Below are 10,347 nucleotides of genomic sequence, written 5' to 3'. Positions count from 1 at the left end.
GGGGCTGAAGATGGGGCTAAGGATCCTTGCAGGTGTAGCTCGGGACAGCCCGGCTTTCTGCTTCACATAAATGGAAAACTTCTGACCTTTGTGGTCAAAGCCATGGGCAAAGTGGTTGTTCTTTTTTTTTTTTTTTTAAGTTTATTTATTTATTTTGAAAGAGAGAGAGAGAGAGAGAGAATGAGAGGGAGAGGGGCAGAGAGAAAGGGAGACAGAGGATCTAAAGCAGACTCTGTGCTGACGGCAGAGAGCCCGATGTGGGGCTTGAACTGGTAAACTGTGAGATCACGAGCCGAGCTGAAGTTGGATGCTTAACCGACTGAGCCACCCAGGCACCCCCAGGATGACTGTTCTAAAAAAACACATGTACCTTCTGTGAATTATAGCTTCATCATCTTGAAATATTTGATGTGACTGATTTCAGTTTGAAGTCCATGTTATAAGAAATATCACATTTGTCAATGAAAGGAGTTGGAGTCTTTAAATTTAATTTCATTTGTAAATTATTGAGATTTAACTCAAATACCATAAAATTCCCTTTAAGAGTATACAATTCAAGGTATTTTAGCATGCTCTCAGCTGTGCATCTACCATCACCTTCTAATTCCAGACTATTTCCAACATGTGAAAAAGAAACTCTATTAGCAGTCACTCTCCATTTCCTTCTACCTCCAGGTCCTCACAACCACTAATCTACTTTCTGGCTACATGGATTTGCCTATTCTGGACATTTTATATAAACGAAGTCATGCATTATGTGCCTTTTGAGTCTGGCTTCTTTCACTTAGCATAATGTTTTCGAGATTCAGCTGTGCTGTAGCATGTATCAGTACATTTCTTTTTATGGTCGAATAATATTTCACCGTATGGATATACTACATCTCATTTATCATCAGTTCAACCATAACTTTCTTTCTTTCTTTCTTTCTTTCTTTCTCTTCCTTTCTTTCTCTTTCTTTCTTTCTTTCTTTCAAAGAGAGAGAGAGCATGTGCTAGTGGGGGAGAGTAGCACAGGGTGGGTAGAGAGAGAATCTTCAGCAGGTTCCATGCTCAGTGTGGAGCCTGACGTGGGACTGGAGCCCACGACCCTGGCATCATGAACTGAGTTGAAATCAAGAGTCAGACCCTCAACTGACTGAGCCTCCAATCATAAATTTTAAACGGTTATAAAAATGGTTTTAAATTTTTTGTGACATATTTGTGCACATTTCTTGTATGATGGTGATTATGAAGAATCTGAAGATACTATCACTATAAAGTCTGGATTAGGGATTGTGTGTAGGATTTCAGACTGTTATCAAAAAAAGTCATGTTCCCACAAGTGACTTAAGTCTTCTATTGACATTTTATTTTATTTTATTTTAATTTTTTTTAATGTTTACTTATTTTTGAGACAGAGAGAGACACAGCATGAGCAGGAAGGGGCAGAGAGAGAGGGAGACACAGAATGTGAAGCAGGCTCCAGGCTCTGAGCTGTCAGCACAGAGCCCGACGCGGGGCTCAAACTCACGATCTGTGAGATTGTGACCGGAGCCAAAGTCGGACGCTTAACCGACTGAGCCACCCAGGCGCCCCTGTTGACATTTTAAAAACCATTTTAAAATCTTAGAACTGTTATATAAATTAAAAAATTTCTATAAAACTTTGTACATATTATTTTTCTCATCATAATTGTATAAAGGATATAGAATGAATTTTTTTCTCTAAGTCACATGTATACATTCCTAAGTCCCCTCGTTTATTCCATTGTGCCACATAAAAAAAGTATTCTTTTTGATTTTATTTTTAATGTTTTATTTTTTTAATTAAAAAATTTTTTTACATTTATTTATGTTTGAGACACAGAGAGAGACAGAGTGTGAGTGGGGGAGGGGCAGAGAGAGAGGGAGACACAGAATCCGAAGCAGGCTCCAGGCTCTGAGCTGTCAGCACAGAGCCCGATGTGGGGCCCGAACCCACGAACTGTAAGATCATGACCTGAGCCGAAGTCAGAAGTTCAACCGACTGAGCCACCCAGGTGCCCCTATGTTTAATTTTTTAAATGTTTATTTCTGAGAGAGAGAGAGAGAGAGAGAGAGAGAAACAGAGTGTGAGCAGGGGAGGGGCAGAGAGATAGGGAGACACAGGATCTGAAGCAGGCTCCAGGCTCTGAGCTGTCAGCACAGAGACCAATGTGGGGCTTGAACTCACAAACCATGAGATCACGACCTGAGACAAAGTAGGACACTTAACCGACTGAGCCATCCAGGCGCCCCAGAAAATTTTATTTTTAAGTAATCTCTATACCACATGTGGGATTCAAACTCACAACCCCGAGATCAAGAGTCACATGCCCCACCAGTTGAGCCAGCCAGGGACCCCCTCACAAATATCTTTTTATGTATGCCAGTATGTGAAAAATGTTTGGAGGCACACTTTACAGAAAGCCTCAGATTTTATTTAAGGATTAAAAAAAATTTTATTTTAGAGATTTTAAATTTTTTTTTTTTTTCAACGTTTATTTATTTTTGGGACAGAGAGAGACAGAGCATGAACGGGGGAGGGGCAGAGAGAGAGGGAGACACAGAATCGGAAACAGGCTCCAGGCTCTGAGCCATCAGCCCAGAGCCCGATGCGGGGCTCGAACTCACGGACCGCGAGATCATGACCTGGCTGAAGTCGGACGCTTAACCGACTGCGCCACCCAGGCGCCCCTTAGAGATTTTAAGTAATCTCTACACCTATCATGGGGCTCAAACTTACAACCCCAAGATCAAGAGTTGTATGCTCTACTGACTGAGCCAGCCAGAAAGCTTCAGATTTTAAAGAGGATTCCTACTAGGAAGAAATGGCCACATTTATGGCTCTTTATATGGCTGAGAAAGTTCACAAATTTACAACTTTGCACACTGGTATTACTTCCCTACAAAATTCATCCTTCATAAAATGCTCATGGCCAAAGTTTATAGTCTTGAGTGGTACAGGGGCTGTCTGGAGACCTATGGGTCAGTTTTGTGGAGAGTCAACCTTTTCCCCCTAGTTTTCTTGAGGTGTAACTAACCAAATTGTAAGATATTTAAAGTGTACATCATGATGACTTGATATACACATTGTGAAAGGATGTCCCCCCATCTGGTTAATTAACACATGTATCAATCAACTCACATATTTATTCCCCCCCCCCCAACTTCTTTTGGTGAGAACATTTGTGTTCTACTCTCTCAGCACATTTCTATTACACAATATGGCATTATCAGTTATAGTCACCATGTTATACATTAGATACTTGAGTCAATCTTTTAATTGGCTGGATCTAATCCATTCATTTCCCCCCTCTGATAAGATCATCTCAAGTCTAAATCATGATTTTGTGACAGCAGTTAATACTCTGTATATATTTTTAAAATTTTTATTTATTTATTCAGGGGAGGGGCAGAGAGAGAGAGAGGTAGAGAGAGAGAATCCCACCCAGGTTCCACGCCCAGGACAGGGGCCCGATGCCCAATGTGGGGCTTGATCTTACGACTCTGAGGTAATGACATGAGCCAAAATCAAGAGTTGGACATGTAACTGATTGAATCACCCAGGTGTCCCTAAATTATATATTTTTAAATATGTATTTATTTAAGTAATCTCTACGCCCAATGTGGGGCTTGAACTCACAGCCCTGAGATCAAGAGTCGCACACTCTGACTGAGCCAGCCAGGTGTGCCTCTTTATAAGACATTTTGTAAAACAAAACGTTCTCACATTTAAAGCTGTAAACTCTAGATGTGAAAATAACACATACATGCCACACACTGTTATATGGTTTATTTTTAAAATGATAGTAATAAATGCTTTTCCCTTGTTGGGAAATGACATACCTATTTTCAGTGGATAGAGCCTTAAAAAGTAACAGCGTTCTGTTCAAACTGAACTTGTATAATTGCACAAAAGTCATACAAAGCATTAAGAAATGCTAACAAAGCCTGCAGCTCTCTCAGATCCTCATTGAGCACACCCTGTAAGGCCTTGATTTCAGTGGGGACCCCTGATCTGAGCAATACTGATGCTCATGCCAAGTTCCTCAGTGACACTTAGGCAGAGGTTAAGAACAGTCAGGAGGACCCACATGCTTTGTGACAACGGAATTCTGCTCTCATTAAACATTAGCATTAATGATGCATTCACTTTCTCATTATATTAGGAACATTAAACACTTCAGCTTGAAGTATATTTTCCCAGGCTTAAAATGTAACCCTATCAGCTTAAGTTTTAGGTGACAGATTCCCACCTCAGGAAACTAAAATTAAAAAAAAAAAAAAAAAAAATAACATCATAAAAACCTCTTCCAAGAGGGTGCTTTATGCTGCCACCAGCCTGGGTCCTCACTTATTTTCTAACACACACACACACACACACACACACACACACACACACACTACATTATTGTTGATCATATGCCAACTGAGGGGTGGCAGATAGGTTCTGACTCAGATCCCAACTTTGTTTTATTGGTAGCGGTTATTGGAAACACAGTGTTCCAAAGGACTCTGAGGTCACCACTGACCTGGTGGGCAGTCCCCATGCCTTACTTGTGATCTCTCACACAGACATGGGGGGAAGGGGAGCCAGCACTCCTGCATCAGATCTGTAATCTTTGTAGTATCAAGAAAGCTAAAGGAGGGTGTTGGTTATCTAAGCTTTGAAAAATATAAGAGCTCAATTTTCCTATTTTACAATGTCTTTATCTTGGGTTTTCTTATTTTATGAATCTTTATCTCAAATTAAGATATAATGTCTATGGTAGGATTTTTCCCTTTCTGACCTTGTTACAAAGCTTAGTGAAAAAATAACCAAGTTTTAAAAGAAGACACAAAGAGAACTTTAAGTCATCTCATGAGGAGTACCTTCCTAATTTGGATATGAGGACTATGGGAAGAGGAGGGTTTCTACTCCAGTATTTCTACTCCTGTGTTTTAAATAAACAGTCTGTTTGTTGAGTATGAAGAAAAACAGCAATTCCCGAGACAAACACACAAACGGATGTGGCAGAGCCTATCTGGAAGTGCTTCCTTCATTTAGATGGTATGCATCATCAATGACCCAACCATCTCTCTTCAACTGAGGGAGAAAGATCCTAGTGTAACATTTGAAGGATTTCTGAGAATTAAGGTTTTCATTCGGAGAGGCTGGTGTATGAGACTTCGACATGGAGGAAATGTGGGGCATGTCTGTGGTGTGGCTAAGAATGCGTGAGATTCTTGCACTGTGCACCACTATCTGCTTAACAAATTCTGAATATATCAGGCGGCTCAGAAACACTAGGCCAGCTCTTGATGGTGCTGATAGTCTGATCCGATGCTTAGCTACTGAAGTTAATCTGGGACTCAAAGGACAATATACTTGGGCCAGGGACTAAAAATCACCAGAAGAATTCTGCAACAGCCATTCTGTGGCTCGCGACAGCTGCAGAACTTGACTAGGTTCTAACCAGAAGTCCGTTTCATGTCCAGGTATGATGCTATACATAAAAGTCACTGGGCTTTTACTTAGAAAGTTGAAGACTACTGAAAACGATTTATAGCCAGAAAAGGAAATTCCTTATTTCAGTATTGTAAATGAACAAAGAAAACTCAATCCAAGGAAAGGGTTGTTGGGGCCACAGAAGCCCAGAGGGTGAGAAGTTGTGGATTTATTTTCAGTCCCCTTCTTTTAGAAAGTAGCACAGGGCTGAGAAATTGGAGGGGGGGGGAGGACAGGCCCAGGGACGAGACTCCGGCTGTGTGGCCATCCATTCCCACAGCTGCTTAGCAGAGCCAAGCATTCGAGGGTGAGCACTGGCAGGACGACGTGTGTATCACTGATTTATAACATGATCTTTGTCCCCTGATGATGCCGTGTGTCTGCTTTTGGCTGTGTACCTTGGGTTTTCCTGGTAAGACGGGCAAATATCTAACACCAAGTGTTAATCCCCTCGCCTGTTTCTTTCGTAAAATCCCTTGACTTTACGCTTTAACGACCAGCAGGTTCTGTACATCTTGGGCCATATCCAGGTTTAAAGGAGGCGAACACACTAGTTCTAGGACAGAAGCTCCCAAATAAACCACCTGTGACAATCTAGCCCTGTTCATTCTGCAAACTGAGTTCTTGTATGACTGCAGCCAGTGCCGTGTTGAGGGAAATATGACTCCTTCCTACTGCCCTTCCAGGGCTAATATTAGAGAAATGAAAGGATCACAGGATGTTCTTGGTGAACTCTTGGTGAGTTCCGCATTTTGCACTAGAGGAAACTACAGAATTGTAACAGGAGCATCTCTCTGAAACGTGGGTGCCATTCCTCCGACTTCAAGAAGGTTAAGGAGAGGATCTACCTTTTCCCCGGGGCAGCAGCTTCTAGGGTGTGCCATAAGGGTCAGTGCACTAAGAATCTATCAAGAAAGCATGGATGCCTGGGATAGGAATCATCTTCAGCCTGAGAACAGATGGACAGAGGTCTAGATCTACAGAAGACACATATATGTTTTTCTTTCTCTTCCATCTCTTCCCTTATCAAGAGTCTAAACATTTTCCAGGCCATAGGCAGCCAAATAGCATGAAAAACTCAAAACTGTTTTAATAGTTAGTGTTGCTAGAATCTGGATTAGAGCTGAATGGTGGGACTGCAGGACACCTGTGCCCACAAGGGCTCATATGGCTCCAGTAGAGACATAGGATCTGGAAAAAATGGACAGGAGTTATGGAAGGTATGTACTAGCCACCCACAATCACTGACAGGTGGTTTTTAGTATAGGCAGAGACACTGGTGGTTAGCTCAAAATACAAGCATCATAAACATCTTATGACATTAGGTAGATCTTAGCCAAAGTGCAGAAAGGGAAAGACCTGGAGAGAAGGAGAAAAGTTTCTGTATATTTAATTGTGTTAACTGGAATGCATGGAGATACGTAACCGCGATGTTTCTTTACATTTAAAAATTCAAACTGCCTTGGTCATTAACTGTACAGAGTTAATGTTACTGAAGTTGTAGTAACATCCAGTTCAAAAATTCAATTTTCCAGATTTCTAGATACTTACAACAAAGAAAGATCACACACAATTACATACATTCATACAGTTGCCACACTCCCAAACAGAACACATGTATAAATGTGCACACAGAGACACACACACTCAGGACACGCGCACAGATGCAAACAAACACCCCGTTTGAACCTGAGCTGCATGTGGGCTGCAGTGAGGGTCAAGAGGCCCTGCTGCATATCTGTTCTATGTCATTCATTTCTTTGGGACAATCTGCAGAAAGGATGAGAGGTGAGTCCTGAGTCACCACTACATCATCTTCAATCCGTACACCAAGACCACGAAACTTCTCTGGGGCATCTCTGTCATCCTCTGGAATATAAATGCCTGAAAAGTAGAAAAAAGAATGTGCTGTTCATAAATGGCAGTAAGTGGATGATTTGGGATAAGTAAGTTAACCTCTCTGTGTTACAATTCATCTGTAGAACTGGGATCCTAACAGTATCTACCTAGAATTTTGGATATTAAATGAGGTAATACACATAAAAGTGTGTGGCACATAATGGTCAATAAATGTTGGCTATCATTGCTAGAACTATTACTCTAGTTTTGTGAACCAGACTACAGGCACCACGTGACTGTGATAATAGTGATTACGATTCTGTCATATTCTAGTGGTTCAAGCAGGCCACTAAAGTTACTTTTGAGTATGTCAATATATGCCAGAAACCAGTAGATTATTATTTTTTTTTTTCAACGTTTATTTATTTTTGGGACAGAGAGAGACAGAGCATGAACGGGGGAGGGGCAGAGAGAGAGGGAGACACAGAATGGGAAACAGGCTCCAGGCTCTGAGCCATCAGCCCAGAGCCTGACGCGGGGCTCGAACTCCCGGACCGCGAGATCGTGACCTGGCTGAAGTCGGATGCTTAACCGACTGCGCCACCCAGGCGCCCCCAGAAACCAGTAGATTATATAAATGCATTTTTTCCCTCCCGAGTCATCCCATGGGAAAAGGGAACTTTGCTAAAATAAGGACATAAAGTATTTTAAAATATATGAAAAACACTTATTTTGAGATTATTAGCCTGAACAACCATAAACTAGAAAAACTCAAGTAAGCTCTTTCCAATAAGCCGTAAATATAACTGATGTACACAATGGAGAGTAAGAGAGAAACAGGAAGACTTTAACAGACATTTGGACAATTCTAAGAGTCCTCTTTCTAATCATGAAGTAAGATAAGAACAGGTCTTTTCATATTTAAGAAACTGGAAACTTCCTCCACTATACTCACAGATGCTGCCCTGGGATAAAAAGAAAAAGATCAGCGAAGGAAAATGTATTCAAAGTCTAAGGAAGCACCCATGTACCAACCAGACTATACTGAATAATACATAAGGCATACATAACAGCAACATGTGACTGGGTACTATAAAGTCGGGTCCCAACATAATTTATATACTTTAGAGATGAAAACACTTGAAATCTATTGTTGAAATACATTTTCTTGACAAAAACAGCATCATTATTTAAAAATCACTCTTGGGGGGCACCTGGGTGGCTCAGCTGGTTGATTAAGTGTCTGACTTCGGCTCAGGTCAAGATTTCACGGCTCATGAGTTTGAGCCCTGTATTGGGCTCTGTGCTGACAGCTCAGAGCCTGAAGCCTGTTTCATATTCTGTGTCTCCAGTTCTCTTTGCCCCTCCCCTGCTCATACTCTGTGTCGCTCAAAAATAAATAAACATCAAAAATTTTTTGGGGGGGGCGTCGGGGAGGCTCAGTCAGTTACGCGTCTGTCTTCAGCTCAGGTCATGATTTCATGGTTCGTGGGTTCAAGCCCTACAATGGGCTCTCCGCTTTCCGCACAGAGCCCGCTTCGGATCCTCTGTCCCCTTCTTTCTCTGCTCCCCCCCACCCACCTTCTCAAACGACAACAACAAATTTTTTTAAATCACTCTTGGGGTGCCTGGGTGACTCAGTTGGTTGAGCATCTGACTCTTGATTTTGACTCAGGTCATGATCCCAGACTTGTGGGATCAAGCCCCATGGGCTCTGAGCTGAACATGGAGCCTGCTTAAGGTTCTCTCTCTCTCTCCCCCTCACTCTCTCTCTAAAAATTAAAAACAAAAAACAAAACCAAAAATCCCTCTTGTAACATCAGTCCTTACACTCCACTGTGACCACCACTTTTCTGTGGAGTTCTGTCCACTGCCCAGGATCGTTCAAGCCGGGGAGCCATTAGATTGCCAGCTTCCTGTCAAACTTGGGAGAAAGGACCTGGACACCAAGAAGTAGAGCAGCTCTCTGAAGGAAAGCACCTGTGGCTTCAGAGGCGTGAGCATCCCACCACTAAACAGGAGACGAGTAGAAATTGGCCCCGGGAAAGGCAGGGTTTAAAAAAAGATTTATTTCTTAATATCTACTTATAGAAAGCAGTCTCCATCTGTTGTTTACTGGAGAAGTCAAATGAAACAAATTGTGTGATGTTAAATAGGAAAGCTCAAGGAAAATCTAAAATAAAATTCCCTTCTACACTGAAGAGATCCATTTTCCTGTCTCTCCTAATTTAATTATGTTGGTTCAGGTAAAACTAAGCAACATTTACCTTTCTACCTGATAGTGTCATGTGTCCCACGGGATCAGGGCCTGCACCCGCCCTTACCTGGCTCTACTGTGATTACCATACCAGGCTGTAGAGGGAGGGAACGGGGCATGTCAGGGGTGTCGTGGACATCCATCCCGAGGTAATGGCCAACGTGATGAGGGCAGTATTTTCGAGCAGTCTGGAAAAGATAATCACCACAGTGTTATTAGGGCAATGACCCCTTAAGGGGAAAGCTGGGCATGTATCGATCAGTGAGATATGTGTTAATACCTCCCCCCTGGTTCTGCCACTTAGGTTTAACCTGTCCTCTGGCTAATGCCTAAGAGACCCGATAAACTGCTACCTCTTAAATGCAATTCTGCTGATGGCATTCGAATGCGTCCAAGTTTCCATTCCCACTATTTGATATACTACATGCTGACTTGGGTAACCCCAGCAATGACTACAGTAAATGAAACTCTTTTCAGGGTGGAGGGAGGATGATTATGTTAGAATAGTTCTCTTTTCAATGTTCACAAGTCCCTCTCAGAAAGCCTGCTCTGGAGACTGAATATCTCACAGCAACTTGTGGAGTAGGCACAGGACATTAAATTAACACAGTAATTATTAGGCATTTACCGGCTTGGATATTCCTATCTGTTAATTAGATTTGTTGGCTGCAGCAGCAGGAGGAATTTATAGCGTCTTGCCTGTTGATAAAAGAAATCCTGGCAGCCTAAACTTGGAGATGAGATGCCTTAATGGTCTGTTTGGT

General features: G+C 42.0%; 1 protein-coding gene across 3 annotated transcripts in view; it reads right to left on the bottom strand.

The window, feature by feature from the left end:
- Positions 1 to 3,777: 3,777 nt before the first annotated feature.
- Positions 3,778 to 10,347, bottom strand: part of XPNPEP3 (X-prolyl aminopeptidase 3) — a 76,295-nt gene continuing 69,725 nt past the window's right edge. For all 3 annotated transcript variants that reach the window (XM_030320735.1, XM_030320737.1, XM_030320738.1), the window contains exons 9-10: positions 9,651 to 9,771; positions 3,778 to 7,371 (exon numbers count right to left, since the gene is read on the bottom strand). In XM_030320735.1, coding sequence (XP_030176595.1) covers positions 7,205 to 7,371; positions 9,651 to 9,771 — 288 coding nt within the window. In that variant the 3' untranslated portion in view covers positions 3,778 to 7,204. The remainder of the gene's footprint in view (positions 7,372 to 9,650; positions 9,772 to 10,347) is intronic.

This window comes from Lynx canadensis, chromosome B4, assembly GCF_007474595.2.
Source record: "Lynx canadensis isolate LIC74 chromosome B4, mLynCan4.pri.v2, whole genome shotgun sequence".
Taxonomy (NCBI): Eukaryota; Metazoa; Chordata; class Mammalia; order Carnivora; family Felidae; genus Lynx; species Lynx canadensis.
This window is presented reverse-complemented; position numbering and strand designations above follow the sequence as displayed.